General features: G+C 39.3%; 1 protein-coding gene across 1 annotated transcript; it reads right to left on the minus strand.

Annotated features, from left to right (window-relative positions):
• Positions 1-81: 81 nt before the first annotated feature.
• Positions 82-17134, minus strand: LOC144206568 (uncharacterized). Its single transcript, XM_077731604.1, has 8 exons — positions 17077-17134; positions 8451-8497; positions 5892-6002; positions 5533-5640; positions 4652-4805; positions 4419-4579; positions 195-4331; positions 82-90 (listed from the first exon to the last, which is right to left on the minus strand). The coding sequence occupies exons 1-8, from the start codon at positions 17132-17134 to the stop codon at positions 82-84; spliced, it is 4785 nt and encodes a 1594-aa protein (XP_077587730.1).
• Between the last annotated feature and the right edge of the window lie 1347 nt (positions 17135-18481).

Below are 18481 nucleotides of genomic sequence, written 5' to 3' on the forward strand. Positions count from 1 at the left end.
TCTGGTGTTTGAAACTCCACTTCAGGTGACTTTATTTTTATTTCCCCTTCTGGAAGATCCATCTTAAAGTCTCCCTCTTTGCTACTTTGCCTATTTAATGAGAATTTGGGAAATGTGATTGTTGGTAATTTAAATTTTGATGGAGATCCTTCAACACTGCCCTGTCCTTCAATTTTTGGAGCTTCAATTTCTACTTGATCTGATGGTAATTTCACTTCAAATTCCGGGAGTTCAACTTCTCCTTCTGGAAGCTTGAACTCTCCATCTTTCTTTGATAAGCTTATGTCAATATCTGGCCCTGTTACTTTTGGCATGGAGATGCCAAACTTTGGCATTTTAAACTTATGTTCCTTACCATCTACAGCGACATCTACATTCGGTGTTTGAAGCTCCACTTCAGGTGACTTTATTTTTATTTCTCCTTCTGGGAGATCTACGTCAATGTCTCCTTTGTTACTTTGCTTCTTTAACGAGAATTTGGGAAATGAGATTGTTGGTAATTTAAATTTTGATGGAGATCCTTCAACACTGCCCTGTCCTTCAATTTTTGGAGCTTCAATTTCTATTTGGGCTGATGGGGATTTCACTTCAAATTCCGTGAGTTCAACTTCTCCTTCTGGAAGCTTGAACTCTCCATCTTTCTTCGATAAGCTTATGTCAATATCTGGCCCTTTCACTTTTGGCATGGAGATGCCAAACTTTGGCATTTTAAACTTCTGTTCCTTACCATCTACAGCGACATCTACGTCTGGTGTTTGAAATTCCACTTCAGGTGAATTTATTTTCATTTCTCCTTCTGGAAGATCAATCTCAATTTCTCCTTTGCTACTGTGCTTCTTTAACGAGAATTCGGGAAATGAGATTGTTGGTAATTTAAACCTTGATGGAGATCCTTCAACACTGCCCTGTCCTTCAATTTTTGGAGCTTCAGTTTCTATTTGGGCTGATGGGGATTTCACTTCAAATTCCGGAAGTTCAACTTCTCCTTCTGGAAGCTTGAACTCTCCATCGTTCTTCGATAAGCTTATGTCAACATCTGTCCCTTTTACTTTTGGCATGGAGATGCCAAACTTTGGCATTTTAAACGTAGTTTCCTTACCATCTATACTGACACCTACTTCTGGTGTGTGAAATTCCACTTCAGGTGAATTAATTTTCATTTCTCCTTCTGGAAGATCAATCTCAATTTCTCCTTTGCTACTTTGCTTCTTTAACGAGAATTTGGGAAATGAGATTGTTGGTAATTTAAATTTTGATGGAGATCCTTCAACACTGCCCTGTCCTTCAATTTTTGGAGCTTCAATTTCTACTTCAGCTGATGGTAATTTCACTTCAAATTCCGGGAGTTCAACTTCTCCTTTTGGAAGCTTGAACTCTCCATCTTTCTTTGATAAGCTTATGTCAATGTCTGGCCCTTTCACTTTTGGCATGGAGATGCCAAACCTTGGCATTTTAAGCTCATGTTCTTTACTATCTATACTGACATCTACTTTTGGTGTTTGAAACTCAACCTGAGGTGACCTTATTTTCATTTTCCCTTCCGGAAGACCTACCTCAATTTCAGCTTCTTTGCTACTTTGTTTACTTAATGAGTATTGAATATTCTCAATTTTATGGGATTTAATTTCCACAGTACCAATACTTTCTTTTAGCTTATCTTCAGATAGTTGAAATTCACTTTTGTATACATCTGAATGTTTGTTTGAATTGCTGAAATCAAAACTTGGTCCTTTGACCTCCGGAATGGAGAAACCAAGAGTGGGTATCTTTAACTTTGTTCCTTTCTTGTCACGTTCATTTTCAATTATCATCATCTCTATTGATGGTCGATCTGTGTCAATGCTCTGTTGTTCAATGCTCACTGCTAAAATTTCCTCAAATGTTTCTGGTTTGACATGTTTGTTTCCGTCCGGTACTCTAGAAATACTTGGAGAAACCACCCCGAATTTCGGTACTTTGAATGTCGGTCTCCAATGTTTTTTGGACGTTTCCCTTGCCGCAACATCAATTTTAGGAGTTTTAATATCTCCTTCCACCGATAGCTCTTTTGTTTCCTTACAAGGAATTTTCAAATCAACTTCGGCTTCTTGAAGTGTTCCAGAATTTTTGGCTATATTAAGATCAATTTCTGGCCCTTTAATTTTTCGCATAGAGATGCCAAATTTTGGCATTTTGAACTTTCCCCCTTTATGATCAATTTCAGCATACAAAGGTTCGGTATCAACTTCAGGCACTTCAAACTTTGCCTTAGCAATCCCAATATTCACTTCTCTGCCATTTACTTGAAGGTTTTGGATTTTTTCTTTATGCTCTACATTAAATGTAAATGCTTGTAATTCAGGGTTTTCAATGACAATCTTTTTATGTAATTCATCAATTTGCCTAATGTCTGTATCCTCTTTGGGTGTCTGTTCAATTTTTATATCAATATTTGTGCCCTTGAGATTGAGATCAACATCTTCCTTTAGTTCAGCCATTGCATTTGCAAGACTTAAATCCACATCTGAGGCCTCTGCGAGATGAGCCACTCGTTCCTGTCCTGGCTTTTTCACATCTGTTTCCATTTTCAAAAAGTTTACCTTGGGTTGTGTACCAGTGATTTCCAGCACCGTAAAGTCAGATGGGAGCATTTTAAATTTGTGTTCTTTTGCTTCCTGTTCAGTGGAAGAAGCAGAAATGTCAACTGCCTGCTTCTCTTCAGGCATATTTTTGTAAGCACCTAATTTAGCATTAGGTGAATTGCCTTTTCCATCACTTTTTGATTGGCCTAAATTAATATCTGGATCTCCTAATTTAGGCAGTGAGGATTCAATCCTTGGCTGTTGGAATGGGCTTGCTTTTCTATCAAATTCCCACTCGACAGGTGATTCTGTGGAATCAATGTATTCAAATTCACCAGTACTTGTCACCATCACTGTAGATGTTTCAGCTATATGTGTTTTGACATCTGATTCTCGTCTGAATATAGTGCTATCTCTTTTAACTTCATCCTCTTTTGGTCCTGAAATATCTGGTTTTGGTAAATACAGTCCAATGTCAGGGATTCTAAAGTCTGACTTTGAGAATGCCACACTTGGCAAAACTATCTTTGCCGTTGTTGATTTCTGGTTAGATTCACACTCCTGTGTTGTCTCTTGAGTTGTCGGATCCACCCAGGCTACATTTAGAACTTCCTCGGAAGATAAGTCATCTGACGGGACTTTTGGTAGGTTGAATGAAGTCTTGAATAATTCTGGAGTTGTAGTGTCCACTGCCTTACTGATCGGTGCTTGCGGTTTTGTTCTGCTCTCAACAACTTTAGTGGGTGTTTTGACTGATATTCTTTGGGCGTTAGCATCTATCACAGTGATCTCTTCAGGAATTAGTACTCCACACATATCGACCTTGGGTAATTTGTATCCAGGCAATTTTGAAACAGCCTCTTTCACACTGTCCATATCAATCGAGAGTTGAACCGTTTCTTGGAATATATCATGGGGTCCTTTGACTTTGGTCCTTAAAGACACATCCTCCATGCCAGGAATTTCAATGTCTTCGCGCTTGAAGGGAAGTGTTCTTTTCTTACTTTTGCCTTTAAGTGGAGACGTTTCTTCAATCTGAGTTGCATGCTCGAGGTGATCACCTTTGACAATGTTTTTTTCTGCCTTTTCTAAACTCGCACCAAGTGTTTTTAACCTTTTAGGTGATTTTGCTTTTGCTTCTTTCTTTTGTGATCTATCCTTACCTAAAATTTTCACTTTAAATTCAGACCTTTCTTTCTTTTTCTTCTTTCCATCTGGAGAAAGTGGTCCGGTGGGGCTTTTTTTATCCGTCAGAGCTAGTGTTAGATCATTTGTTTTCAAAGCGCTGTCTTCAGCAATGACTTCCACTTTGTCTTCAGGAGCAAACTGTTTGGTCACCCGTGAGTCGGCTCCTTCTTCCAGTAGTATTTGCTCTGCACTGTGCAGTTCAGTCCTTCCTCCAATGGGACTTTGAGAACCTTCGGGTGATAGCAGTTCGGCCGCTTCTTGTGTGCCTGTTGTTGGTGCGTCGGTATCCTGATCTTCAGATGAACTAATGCGGCCTCTCTTTGTCAGAGATGGTAGCTTTATCTTGTGACGTTTCTTGCTTTTGAGTGCGTCCTGAGTCTTTATCGGAGAATCTGTGTCGCTTGTGGGAGGACTCAGCTCTAACTTTCTCTGCTCGTCAGCCTCTGAGGAACTGTGAGACCTTGTAAAACGGGACTTCTTTCCTCTCCCTAAAGATGGAAACTTGGGCCAAGAAATGCGTGCATCACCTCTTCTTTTGGTCTTGCCATGTTCTCGCATCTCTGGAGTGAAAGTTTCATCCTCCTGAGTGTTAATAAAATGTTAGTTTTGCCTCGATAAAAAAGAAATCACAAAAATGTATATGATATAGTGTAATTTAAAAGTAGTTACAGGGATGATGTCAGATTCACCAAGGGGCTCTGTCTCTGTGATGTGGGGTTTGCGTTTTAGGCAGAGCTTCACTTTGTAAGCCTGAGCACGCTCCAGAATCTGAATGGCGTCCTGATATGAAATATTGTCAAAATACACGGTGGCGCTCAGCAGCTGATCACCTGCATTTAGGGAGAATGTTTTAGCACCATATTTGTAGGCTAATACACCTGAGCTAGTCTTGCTATGCATACCTTCTTTCAGCTGTAGACTTTTAGAGGCAGGTGACTCTGGCACTACTTCTTTTATGAAGATACCCTCTTTACCTCCCCCAGCATAGACAAGGCCTTCTGCACCACCATCTTTGGCCGTTTTCACTATCATCCCTGACTCTGGGCTATATGCTTCCTGTGAAAACACCTCATAGCTAGTTTGGGATGACTGGTACACAGTATACTAACAATGAGAATCGTGGCCGGTCGATTTGCCTAAAGACGTTTAGATCATTTTAAATACGCTAGAAGACTTACTAAAATACAGACTAGAGGGCTTAGAGAACAATACCTGAAAATGCTATTGAACACACTTACTTCTAGTGATGTGTGCCAATAAGAACAATATTTTAATTTTAAATAATTTTCCATTATTTTAGGAAATGTATATTCAAAATGATTTGCTGAGAACCTTAATTCAAAGATTATTCTCAATGTTTTCTGTGCTGGTGTAAAAATTTTGGAGTAGGATTCCTGGATTTACAATTTCATTACAGTACCGACTGTTATAACTACTGTTTTCTTCCGTCATTATAGTACTTACTGTTATAACTATTTTTTCGTCTGTCATGTACTGTTCTGCGTGTGTAAATGCCCTTGTTATTCTAAATGAATGTTGTTATCTGTAACTGGCCGAGGTTGAAAAACTTGTGTACACACACGACCGAGGGCGGGGGAGCGCAGGCCAGCCCGTTGGAGCAACGTCCTTCGGCTGGCTATCCGGTCGGCTAACTATTTGTTCGGCTAACTCTACGTTCGGCCAGATACCCCCTCGGCGAGCTGGCCCTCGCCCAGACATCAGTCGGCTTAACGTCTTTAGGCAAATCGACCGAGTACCATGAGAATTTGTGGAATTTTCTCACCTTCAGTTTGCTCATCTTTGAAGTTGAACGTCGATCAAACCCACAGCCAAAACTTTTAGACTTTTTAGCTGCCTTTCCTTTTCCTTTCTTGTCCTGTGTATCATCTTCCTACATCAAAAATTCCTACATTAAAATTTTCAATGTAGGTTTTAGTGCTAGATTGAGATAATTTATTTGGCCAAGAATTATAATGACAAAGAACTAAAGTAGCACATAGACCTGGGCATGACCTAATTAGAGTGTAATCTCTATAGCTTTGAACCCACAAGAAGACATTCAGCTGGTCGTAGAGAAAATCTAATATTTACAAGAACATTTGTTGGCCAGTTTCTAGTCATGTGTTCCGTCAATATCTATACCTCCTTGTCACTGTCGCTATATTTCTCCGTCTCTGGATGTTCGTCAACAGGGGACGAACCCTGAGGTCGTGGTCTCTCGCCCTCTGTAAAATGGGGCGTCTCGTCACATGCCTGCAGACAACACAACCGGGAGGCCTTGGTTTTAGTTTGTAGGACACTCATTTAATTGAAATTCCAAATGGAATTTAATGTTTAATACCAATACACATCCTATTTTCATAAACATACATATACCTCGACATACGAGTGCCCCGACCCATGAGCAATTTTAGATACGAGCAAAATTTCGGGCAAATATTTATCTTGAGATACGAGAAAAATTTTGATATACGAGCATACAGCGGACGCCAGAAGCTGCTCATGAGAACATCATGGGCACTGTCTCCCCGCAACTCCCTCGTGTAATGTCTCTACGAGCACTGGGCGGAGTGTTGCATTTTTACAGTGTATTTTTTCCCGTTAATGAGTGTGAATGGCGAAACTTGTTCGCTAATACGAGAGGAGTGTGTTATCCTATTGTGAGGAAATCTATGTGCATCATTTTGGGAATATTTTGAAGGGATGACAAAAACATATAACTCCCGATAGGTTGCATCTGAAAGTCAGCGTGGAGGTGGAGCAAATGGAGCCAACTCGGCAAAAGAAAACTATGAACATTTAAAACAACATTAGAATAAAGTTTAGTGTAAGGTTATGTTACATTTACTTTTGAGTGCGTCTACATTGTAATCCAAGTTCATTTAAATTTGTCTGTTATGTTAGGAGGGCGTTGCCGTGCAAAAGTCCCCCCCTTTCCCTCTCTATGTCACTCTCTCTCCCTTCTGTGAGATCCATCTAATTTTAATGATAGTAAACACGTTTTAGTACTATTAAATCACTATTTCTTTCTTTGTTAATAGATGGAATTAGAACAAATAAAAATGTTTTTCCAATCTAATATCCTGTTTTTGGTGTTTTTCTCTCTCTCTCTCTCTCTCTCTCTCTCTACATATATATATATATATATATATATATATATATATATATATATATATATATATATATATATATATATATATATATATATATATATATATATATATATATATATATATATATATGTATATATATATATATAGATCTATATATATATATATATATATATATATATATATATATATATATATATATATATATATATATATATATATATATATATATATATATATATATATATATATATATATATATATATATATATATATATATATATATATATATATATATATATATATATATATATATATATATATATATATATATATATATATATTTTACATCTTAATATAAATGTAGGCCTATATACATCAGGAAATGTCAATACTGTCAGATTAACAGTATCCCTATTCAAGTCTAACTATTCTGAGCCAACCTACAATACAAAGCGTTTTGAATTTCCAGGCACGACTTATAGTCTTAAAAGCCTAAAAGCCAGACAAGGCATATACATCCATGGCATTAGTTGATTCGAGGGCGAATCAAAAATTTATGAGGGAGTGACTAGGGAGTAGCTGACCCGGCAGGCGAGTAATTAGTGTGTTGGCCTAACAGTTCTGGGATTGTGGGTTCGATCCCAGGTCGGTCCGCACTGTAGTTTGCATGTTCTCCCCAGGCTTGGGTGGGTTTTCTCTGGGTACCCAGGTTCTCTCCCACAACCCAAAAACACGCAGTATAGTCTGGTCTAAATTGCCCCTATGTGTGAGTTTGAGCGTGAATGGTGGTCCGTCTCCTTGTACCGTGTGATTAGCTGGCCACCAATTCAGTGTGTCAAGTGATTCAGAAAAGGAATGAATAAACGATTAGGATGTATATTGTTGTGGGCTATATTTATATAAACGCGGATGAGACAGACTTCTGGTATTGCCTCACTCTTGGCAGCCGCAACAACATACAACAAAGCGTCTTTAACTCCATTGCGTCTTAACTGCAGCATCTTACATTCACAAGCGCAATTGTTCACCAACAAGGTGGGCAAACCGCTCCTCGAGGGCCGCTGCTGGTGCAGGATTTTTTTCCAACCGATGCAGCACAGACACTTTGAACAATATGATTTCTGCAGAAAACAAACACCTGACTGCAGTCTACTGATTGCACATATAGGACACCAGAGTGGTGAAAAGATGTCCTCTTTCTGGGTTGGAATGAAAACCCGCATCCACTTCGGCCCTTTGTGGAATACGTAGTTTGCCCACTCCTGCCATAGATCTATGCACACAGTATGTAGTAAGTAACATTCACATGTATAACTGTTCAACACCCTTACTAACTCTACATATGAGTTTTCCCGTGCACAGTACTTAGATTAGACTAGATTATAACTTTATTTCATCCCATATTCGGGAAATTTATTGGTTGCCGTAGCAGGAGAGACACAAGACACACAAGAAATTGTAGCCCTAGGTAAATTAGGAATAAAATATCTCTTGCGGGGATCAAGTCAGCAGGGTGACACTCCCAGAGCTAGAATTGCCTTCCTTTTTATGAATAACCTAGTGAAATGCCCAGTTTATTAAGACTCACCGAGCAGTCCTCTGAGCCCAGGTCTGGTGCTCTCAGCCTGCGGCCAGCTCCTGTTAACAGAAACACAACACAATATAAACAGAAGCATTCTGTTATCTCAATCATTGCCGCTTCTTATCCTGAAGTCTATTGTGTTGATACTTTGTAGAGTTCTTCCTGGCAATAATTTCACCCGGGGGCCATCTCCAAGTTCTGTTAAGTGATCCTCTTTATTGATCCTTACATGAGACACATTTCTAAAAGGGGGATCTCTGGCTCCAAATCCATTTGCTTGCTGGTTGTGAGTCAGTAGCCCTGTTAGCCTTTCCTTTGGCTTTATTTACGCAGGTCATTTGAGTGAACATTTCAGCAATGTTTTGGCCACTGGATCTGGTCTCTTACAAAACACTGCAGTTTACATTGACTCTTCATTTTAAACTCTCTTGAAAAAAAGCATGTTTGAAGCCTGGTATTTTGAAGCCTCATATTTAGACTACATGGTGATATAAATGCTGCTCAGTACGAGGGATGGCTTTTTTTCACTAATTTTTTAAGCCTGGTCCATATTTAGACTACGTGGTGATATAAATGCCGCTCTGTACGAGGGATGGCTTTTTTCACACAATCACAGGTCCTCATCTTTCCCAAAAAAATACTAACTAGGGAGCAGGGTATGAATTGTCAAGTGGGTTTCTGGAATTTTTCTGCCAACTCTGGAACTTTTCTTCACGCTGGAATTTGTTTTTAGCAAGTTTTATGGCTTAAGTTTGATTGTATCGCACTGGCAGACCTTTAAAGTTTTCTTGGATTCCATTATTTTTGTTAGGGTTGGCATTTTTAGAGAGGGGATTGTTTTGATTCATGTATTTTCTTTTTTTCCCCTCTGTGTGGCTTGTCCCTTTGATTTCCCTTTGGTTTCACCTGCTGTTGTTGTTGAGTCACCTCAGGCGCCTGAGGATGACCCTCAGCACCGCTAGAGCTGTCACTGGAACGTGGATTTTTTTTTTTTAGTTCATCCAACCATAGGGCGCATAGGGTAGTTTTGTTGGATACACAGACCGCGGCGGGCGGCCTCCCAGGAGACACCTCGTGAAGGTTCCAACTGTTTTCTCCCTCACCTGCTGTGTCCTGCCCCTTGTGTCTTTCCCTATCCGCTGCATTTCGTGTCACCCACCTGGTCCCTGTTGTCTCCTCAACCCCTGTCTGTATATTTGACCAATTACCAATTAGTCATTGTGTGCCTGTTGTCAGATAGGACTCACACACCCTCACTTCTGTCTCGACACACCTATGTTACAGTGCTTCCTTGTACTCCCAGTGTTCCCATACCCTATAACTTTGCACCTGGTCCCTGTTGTCTCCTCAACCCCTGTCTGTATATTTGACCAATTACCAATTAGTCATTGTGTGCCTGTTGTCAGATAGGACTCACACACCTTCACTTCTGTCTCGACACACCTACGTTACAGTGCTTCCTTGTACTCCCAGTGTTCCCATACCCTATAACTTTGCACTTTGAGTTTGCACTTTTGTTTGTTCCTTGTTACATTTCTCAAGGATTATTGTCTTGAAATGTTTTCTAATATTGTAGAATTGAAACAATTTTGCGCAAAAGAGTGGGCCAAAATTTCTCCAAAACATTGTAAAGGACTCATGACAAATTATCGCAAACGCTTGATTTCAGTTATTGGTGCCAAAGGTGGCCCAACCTGTTATTCGGTTCAGGGGGCAACTACGTTTTCACCGAGAGCCAGACAAGTTTGTAATTTTATCTGCCCTGGTAAATATTTAGAAACTGCCTTTTCTATTTTGTTGGGTTGTCTCTGTGTCATACTAAAATTGGTTTGAAGATCTGAAACCTTTTTGTGTGATGAATATGCAAAAACCACAGAAATCAGCAAAGGGGCAGTTTTTTTTTTGCGGGAATGTATACATGATCTTTTGCCCTGGGAAAAAAAGTGTCCTTTCTATTTGAATCTATGTATTTTATTCTCATTGATCATTATATTAAAAAGAAAAGGGGCCCTTTCTGTAGCTCGGCGACCAAGTGCTTAGCAATTCAGCCTTTCAGGTTTGATCCAAGGTGGGTCCTCACTGTGTGGAGTTTGCATGATCTCCTCAGGCTTGCGTGAGGTTTTTTTCCATGTACTCTGGTTTCCTCCCCTATCTCCAAAACATGCATTGTAAGCTGGTTGAACACTCTAATTAGTTATTAGTGTGAATGGTTGTCCGTCTCCTTGTACACTGCGATTGCCTGGACAACGATTTGGGGTGTCCTCTGCCTGGTGCCCATAGTTGGTTGAGATAGATCCCAGGCAATCCCTGCAAAATTTGTGAGGATAAGCAGTATGAAAAATGAATAAAAGAATGAAAAAGAAAAGGAGAGAAACATACTTAATGTCTAAGTTATGTTTTAGTGAAATTCTGTTGTTGTGGTTTACCTAGCATAATTTACAGCAAATCAATAGAATTGTGGCTTTCATGTTGAAAAAAGGTTCAAACACAAGTATTAGCATAATCCTGTTAAAAAAAACATTTAAACACACAACTATATTTTAAAAGCAAAAGATTATTCACTTCTTCACCGGTCCCACCGGCTTGGAGGAGGTTGTTATTGCGCATGTTTTGGTAATCTATTTGTGTAAGGAGAAGCCCAGTTGCTAATCCATACATGGGCAGATCGCAATCAAGGGTGAAAGTGGACAAGTCACGACAGAAAAAAAAGTGTTTCAAAAAGCACCTGTAAACCTGCTGGCGGAAAGTCATTCCAAAAATGACGTTTGTAAATGATGTGGAAAGGTGTCCTACCTTACGACTAAATTGTGTTAGCGCGCCCAGCAACATCATGTCTTGCCGAGTCTTCACGTCACGACAGAAAAAAAAAGTGTTCTGGGTGCACCTGGAAACTCACTGGTGGAAATTCTTCCAAAAATGACATTTGTAAATGACGTGGAAAGGCATCCTAACTGACGACCAAATTCATACATCAACTCTGCTTTCAACTTTATCAAATAAACAATTGAGTTTACGCATTTATAGAAGGTGAAGAAATGTATTTTGTTAGTTTCTGGCCACCATAAAAAAAATTCAGCTCTCTACAGTTTGGACAAATTTAGCGAGAGAATCTTAACATACCCACACACACACACACACACACACACACACATAACCATCCATCTATAAATCACGCTTTATAAGGATTATAGATAAAGATTGAATGTAGCGGGAGGGTGGCCCGGCCAGCGGATGAGTGGTCACTGCGTTGGCCTTACAATTCTGGGGTCCAGGGTTGGATCCCAGGTCTGTCCTACTGTGTGGAGTTTGCATGTTCTCACTGGGCTTGCATGGGTTTTCCCCGGATTTTCTGGTTTCCCCTCTCATTCCAAAATCATGCATGCTAGGCTAGTTGAACGCTTTAAACACTCCTAGTTATGAGTGTGAGCGTGAATGGTTGTCTGTCTCCTCGTGCCCTGCCAATTCATCACCTGGTGCCTGGGGAGTCAGCGGGGAAAGGCTGCAACAGCCCCGCAACCCTTGTGATGATAAGCAGTTCAAAAAATGAATGACTGACTAAATAATTTATTTAAGGTGGCCCAGCGGCTTGAGTGGTTAGCATGTCAGCCTCGCGGCTCTGGGGTCCTGGGTTCAAATCTAGATCGGTTCACACGTGTGAAGTTTGCATGTTCTCCCTGGACCTGCGTGGGTTTTCTCTGCGTACTTGGGTACCCACGACTCTAGTGAGGATAAAGCGATTCAGAAATTAAATGTATGAATTAATGAATTTATTTATTTAGGGGCCCAGTGCTGAGTGGTTAGTGCATCGGCCTCAGAGTTCTGGGGCCGAGGATTTGGACCCAGGTGGGTCCTCACTGTGTGAAGTCGTTCTTCGCTTTTCCCCCGGTACTCCGGTTTCCTCCCACATTCCAAAATCATGCATGGTAGGTTGATTTAACACTCTAAATTTCGCCTAGGTATGAGCATGAGCGTGAATTATTGTCTGTCCCGTTGTACCCTGCGATTGGTTTCACCGATTCAGGGTGTCTTCTGCCTGTTGCGGGTAGTTGGCCAGGATAGTTTCCAGCACCCTCTGCGGTAATCAGTTCGGGAAATGAAGGAAAATTGTCTTTAATCATTTAAAAATATTTTAAACAAAAACAATGCAGACAACTATAATTTTTTTGTTATATTTTACTTTTAAAGTAAAGTTATGATAAGGAAAAAAGACGGCTTATTCTCTGAATCATCTGTTTTTGTCCCATTGACGGTGTTAGATTTCCAAACCATTTGGACTTGGAAGGCATCGATGGAACAATCACAGCAAGCCCCTCCCAGACCAAATGGTTTGGACATCTCTCGCTGTCATTGGCAGCTGATATGTTAAATAGGTGTTTTATTGATGCAGTAATTTATTAAACAGCCAGATATATGTATATAATAGCAGCATTTTGTCAGTCTGAAGTAATGCAAGCTCTGATCCGCTGCAGAAACAGACGCGGGTGTGGCCACTCTTCCTTAAGGTTATTTTATCTTTTGATGCCAGTGATAATTTCTACCAAAAACAAACTTTAAAAAGTTTAGAAAATTGGTTCCCAAACAATTTTATGGCATAACTGGAACAAAGTCATGGGTAAGTCATATAGCTGGCCACTTGTACTTGCACACAAGGTCCTTTCACCGTAATGTAGTGCGTATTCTAATCAGATTTCCGACAAAAAAAAAAATTAGATTGGAACCTCGTGCTCTCAATATGCTGTTTTCTCATCCACTGGAATAAGAAATTAGACCTAATTAGTCAACATGATCTTTAAATCAGCAACTGTCCTTAGAAATTGACCTCGTTGCCAGTATAATCTTAACTACAAAAAATATGAAATATTTGATAAATACCATTACCTCTGCTTTAATAGACTTTTTAAAAAGCGGTAGATGTTCATTAAATTAATTGATTAAAATTAATTCAAATACTATTCTGTAACCCTCTGTGTTGACAGAAAATCAGCAAATAAATCGAATCTAATAAATTTTGACCACCCAGTATTACATTGCAGTTTTGGAAATGTTCTTAACTCATCTGGTGTCTACTGACTTTGACAGAAGTCCAATCAATTTTGACTTTATTCTCACTAGGGTCGCAGGGGGTACTGGAGCCTATCCCAGCTGACAGAACCATGGGACAACCCTAATTGGTGGCCAGTCAATCGCAGGGCACAAGGAGACAAACAACCATTCACGCCCAGACTCATACCTAGGGGCAATTAAGAGTGTCTAATCAGCCCACCAACCTACTAGGGTTATGGGAGGAAACCGGATTACCTGGAGAAAACCCACACAGGCCCCGTAATCCCACACATGTGGACCGACCTGGATTTGAACCCGGGCCTCCCACTGTGAGGCCGACGCGCTAACCATTCATCCACCGGGCCGCAGATGTTTTATAAAAAAATATTAAGAAAAAAATTGAAACGAAAATTAGGAGGTATTTTTTGTTTTTCTCTTACTGAGTCTTGTCGGTTTTTCAAACTTATTATCATTAAAAAATGTAAATAAATAAATTTAAAAAAGGAAAAAAAACATAAAATATTCAAATGTTTCCTTATATCCTGCACATTTACTGTTTATTGTTTTATTTTGCATTATATTTTATTTAAAAAATTCTATCAAAAAATAAAAAGAAGGAAAATATGTCAGGGCTTACTTCACGACCTCAATTGGGGTGGCTGTGGCTCTCCCCATCTACAGTACATTAACCACAGAATAAAACACACCTTACTACAATTTCAGAATAAAATACAGGATGTTACAAGAGGATGTTTGAATTTTTACGATTTTGCATTTCTTAATGGGAAATTTATTTTGTATATAGAGACAAAATTTTCCAATTGAGGCTTTTCATAAACCTATGTGAAAAAATCTCATCACATCAATTTATTTAGTGCGGTGTGGCAAATGAGTGGCTAGCGCATTGGTCTCACAGTTTTTGGGGTACTGGGTTCAAATCTAGGTTGGTCCACCTGTGTTGAGATTCCATGTTCTCTCTGGGCCTGCATGGCTTTTCTCTGGATACTCTGGTTTCTGCCCACATCAAGATTGAATGAATAAAGTCATACTTTTGGGATATAGTAAGTATGCTTTAATTTTATATGCTCTATTTTGTCATGTTAACTATGAAAATTTGACTTGAATGAGAATAGAATTGGGTAAGTAATAAAGTAACTTTATCTGGTTGATAGCAAAAAGTAAGTTTTAGTCATTTTCTGTCAGGCACAAAATGTAATGAATACTATTAACGGTGGTAGATGTCCAATTCATTTTAATTTTTGTTATTAATTAAAACAACGTATAAAGTCCTACTTTGGCGGCTTGGCGCCACAAGTGGTAAGCGTATCGTCCTCCCAGCTCTGAGGTCTTGGGTTCAAATCCAGATCACGTCACCTGTTTGGAGTTTGCATGCTCTCCCTGGGCCTGCGAGGGTTTTCCCCCCGTGTACTCCGATTTCCACCCACATTCCAAAAACATGCATGGTCGGCTGATTGGACACTCTAAATTGCTCCTAGGTATGAGTGTGAGTGTAAATAGTTGTGTGTCTCGTTGTGCGGTGTAATTGGCTGGCCACTGATTCAGGGTGTCCCCCGCCTCTGGCCCAGAGTCAGCTGGGATAGGCTCCAGCACCCCTTGTGATCCTAATAAGGATAGTGATTCAGGAAATGAGATAGATGAAAAAATTCTACTTTCTAAAATATTTTTTTTATTTTATTCATTTGAAAACAAAACAAAAATGAGATGAATATTTTTGTTAAAAAAATAATTTGAAAAGTAAATATCCTTTGGATTTAGTTTCTGATGAAAACTGGATTATTTTAATAAAATACAGAATATATGTCTTGAAAACCTGCTTCAATAATATTCATAAACCAACGTTGGCTAAACCAGAAAATTATGTTTTATATTAATGGACTGAAGACAAAACTTCTCAGTGAATAATCGTCTATTCTAATAATTGTTTTTTCCAGCTCTACAGGAGGCAGCCACTGCATCAAATGCCCCATGGCAGCCACAAGAAGGAGGCACCTCTTTGCAGCAGCAACAGCCGCCGCCAATGATGACATTGCTGCAGACGACACACCCAACCGGCCCTCTGCTTACTGCAGGTCAGCATCAGCACCTCTCCCACGATCACAAACATACGCACGTCACATAATCTGCCACTGAGTCAGCATGTTGCTCGGCCCAACAAACATCCTTTTACCTAACCTGCCTAAATGGCCATTAGACTCGACACACAAGGAAAATAGATATACATTTATGCATTTTATTATTTTCCAGCCATGTAAAGAAAGGATTTGCTGTAAATAAATGCTTGTTAGACCAGTTTAACTGAATCATGGTGGCATATTTTTCTGCTGATTTTCTATCAAACTTTAAAATCCAGCAAGTCCACTTAACGAAAAATAAAAGAAAACCACATGAGGTAGACACTTTATTAGCTTGTAATTGGACTTGAGTTTGGCACCATTCCATCTTATGGCCTCCAAGCTACCCAAAATGTGAAATCACATACGAGAGAAAGAAAAACAATGGAAGAGTTGCCTGCCAATCACAGAAATCATATTGACAAATAAACTATGGCCAACTTCCATGGGTGTCAAAATCACATATATCATATTTGTACAGGACGGCATCTAAAGGCGGAGTCTGAAGCATATGTAACTGGTTGCCATCTTGTTTTTTAACACACAGACTGCCCCTACTCTACTGCAAAGTACTCTTAATATAGTTATAGTTTTGTATGTGTATGTGCAGTAATTTTGTTGGTCTTTCCAAACCGAGGTATTTGAAAAAAATGTTGTAAAGTGAGAATTTTTTAGCTATTTAAAAGTAGCCACTCCCAGAGATATCAGACAATAGAGAACATGCAGTGCATAAAGAATCGGCAGCGTTGAAACATGCATTAAAGCAGTGGACTTCTGAGTAGACCTCTGTTGCTTTGAACCTGAGGTGAGTGATTCTGTTCCCTGCAGTACTCTTAACTAGGCAAAATCTTGACATATTTCCACACAATTTGGTTCAGAATAAACTATAATAATGCGGATCCAATTCCGGATGGATTTGTAGTTAATTTACTGCATCTATTAAATATGATGTCTATGGTCAAACAAAATTGCATGTAAATTTTATGGCAACTCATTGAGGTTAATATGAAATCTCCTTGAAAATAGCTCAGACTAAAATCATAATTGAAAAATGGTGGAAAAAATGCTTGTAGAAAATGACAGAAAAATTACTTATTTTCTTTGAATATATTCTGCAAAATTGAAAAGTAATTCATTAGACAAGAAATGTGAAATGAAAACATTCGATTTGTTTAGTAGATCCCGAAAACTGACATCATTGCTGCATCTTGCATTGAAGTCAAGTTTGAAATCTACATGAGACAACTCACTGGTAGCCATTGACAGCCATCAACGTCCAATGAATTTGGATTGGGAGGGCTGAAAACGATGGAAGGATCGTGGCCAGACTTCCCTAGCCTAAATGGATTGGACTTCTCTAATTGTTAATCATTCTCAGACATAATAATTCATTGCCGACCCACTGTTTTGAACGTCTACAAGCTTCAACAGCCCATATTAGAATAAAAGATGTTCACCTGTGCCAGATGGCGCACCATGCCAGTTAGGGAAAGCCAGGTGGAAACAGTCGCACATGATGGCGGTAGTTGCAGCAGACAAGACGAGGTCTCGATGCGAGCGACAGCGCTGGCTGGCAAGCGGAGACTGTCTTGCCCCGTAAACACAGCAGCCCTCCCGCACTGCACGGCTGGATAACTTGGTTAAGGGAGGAGTCGCATCCGCTGTCGCCCCCTCCCTTCGTTCATTTTTTTAGCCCTCCTTTTCCTCCTTCTCATCGCTCATTGATCGCTCTCCTCTGACAAGGACGCTCAGTTTATGGCTCTGTGCGATTTCTTCTGCTTCTTAGTGCACATAGTAGTTCTCTCAACATGAATGTTGGTGTGTCAAATTTTGAGAATGTTTTCGCAAAGCTCTTGATATAGAAAATTATCATATTTTTCTCCATTCACGCGATTCCAACTTAAAACATTGAAAAAAAAATAACACCACTGACTGTTTTGGTCACATTTACAGCTATGGCTAAAAGAATTTTTTGGGACAAAAAAAATCCCATTATTTTCCAATGGCTACTATTTGAAATGGGTAATATTTCTTACTGTTGTTGTCAAAGTGTTAGGGTCAATATGACCCAAAGTTCAGATGTAAAGGAAATTATCAGACAGTTTTTGACAAAAGCTTAGAACTCATAACTAAATACCCCGCAATCACCCATGTAAAAACCCAATAACAATAGGAAGTGATTTTAATGCAGACAAAGTAACCTGGGAATCTCGTCACAATAAAAATAAATATATAAAATTACCCCAGATATATGGTAAAATCAAAAATGTCCCCAAAATAACCAGGATGGAGTCCCACTGGAGCTTATTGATCAGCAGATCTATACATCCCTATGCAATTTCTCCTGAAAGTGCCTCAGTACTACAGGGGTGTCAAAACTTTCAGTACGCGAGCGGAAAAAATATTGTGCGTGTTCACGGCTGTGTCAGTGAGTTGCCAACTATCCTTCTGTGAGGGCTAATCCGCAACATCAAAATAATCATTATATTACATTATATTTCTTGCTTGAAGACCTTTCAAATAAAAGAAATGTGTGACTTTTTCAGAAGAGCATTTTGGTAATTGGGTTGTCACGTAGCTTTTTTAGTCAATTGGTTTTCATGACCTTCTTGGAGCAAATGATTTATTTGAAAAAAAAGGAGGCTCTTGAGTCTGGGTTACATCAAAAATACCCTATAAAACGGACTAATGTTGTGAATTAATGTTGGCTAACCTTTGATTGAAATGTATCGTTAGCTTGAGTTAGCGAGTAGAAGATTTTTTTAGGCAGATTGCTGACCCTGGCAACAAATATTGGCTGAAATGTGATTGATTAAACGCTTCAATATGAAAACACACATCAGAAAGAAGTGCAACCAGGGG

Source organism: Stigmatopora nigra, chromosome 13 (assembly GCF_051989575.1).
Source record: "Stigmatopora nigra isolate UIUO_SnigA chromosome 13, RoL_Snig_1.1, whole genome shotgun sequence".
Taxonomy (NCBI): domain Eukaryota; kingdom Metazoa; phylum Chordata; class Actinopteri; order Syngnathiformes; family Syngnathidae; genus Stigmatopora; species Stigmatopora nigra.

Bases quoted from the DNA above. Each gene is read 5' to 3' on its own strand.
- LOC144206568 (XM_077731604.1), bottom strand. From the start codon at position 17,134: ATGTGCGACTGTTTCCACCTGGCTTTCCCTAACTGGCATGGTGCGCCA. The intron at 8,498-17,076 runs GTGAACATCTTT...TGTTAACAGGAG, and splicing joins TGGTGCGCCATCTGGCACAG to CTGGCCGCAGGCTGAGAGCA. The intron at 6,003-8,450 runs GTGAGTCTTAAT...TGTTGTCTGCAG, and splicing joins TGGGCTCAGAGGACTGCTCG to GCATGTGACGAGACGCCCCA.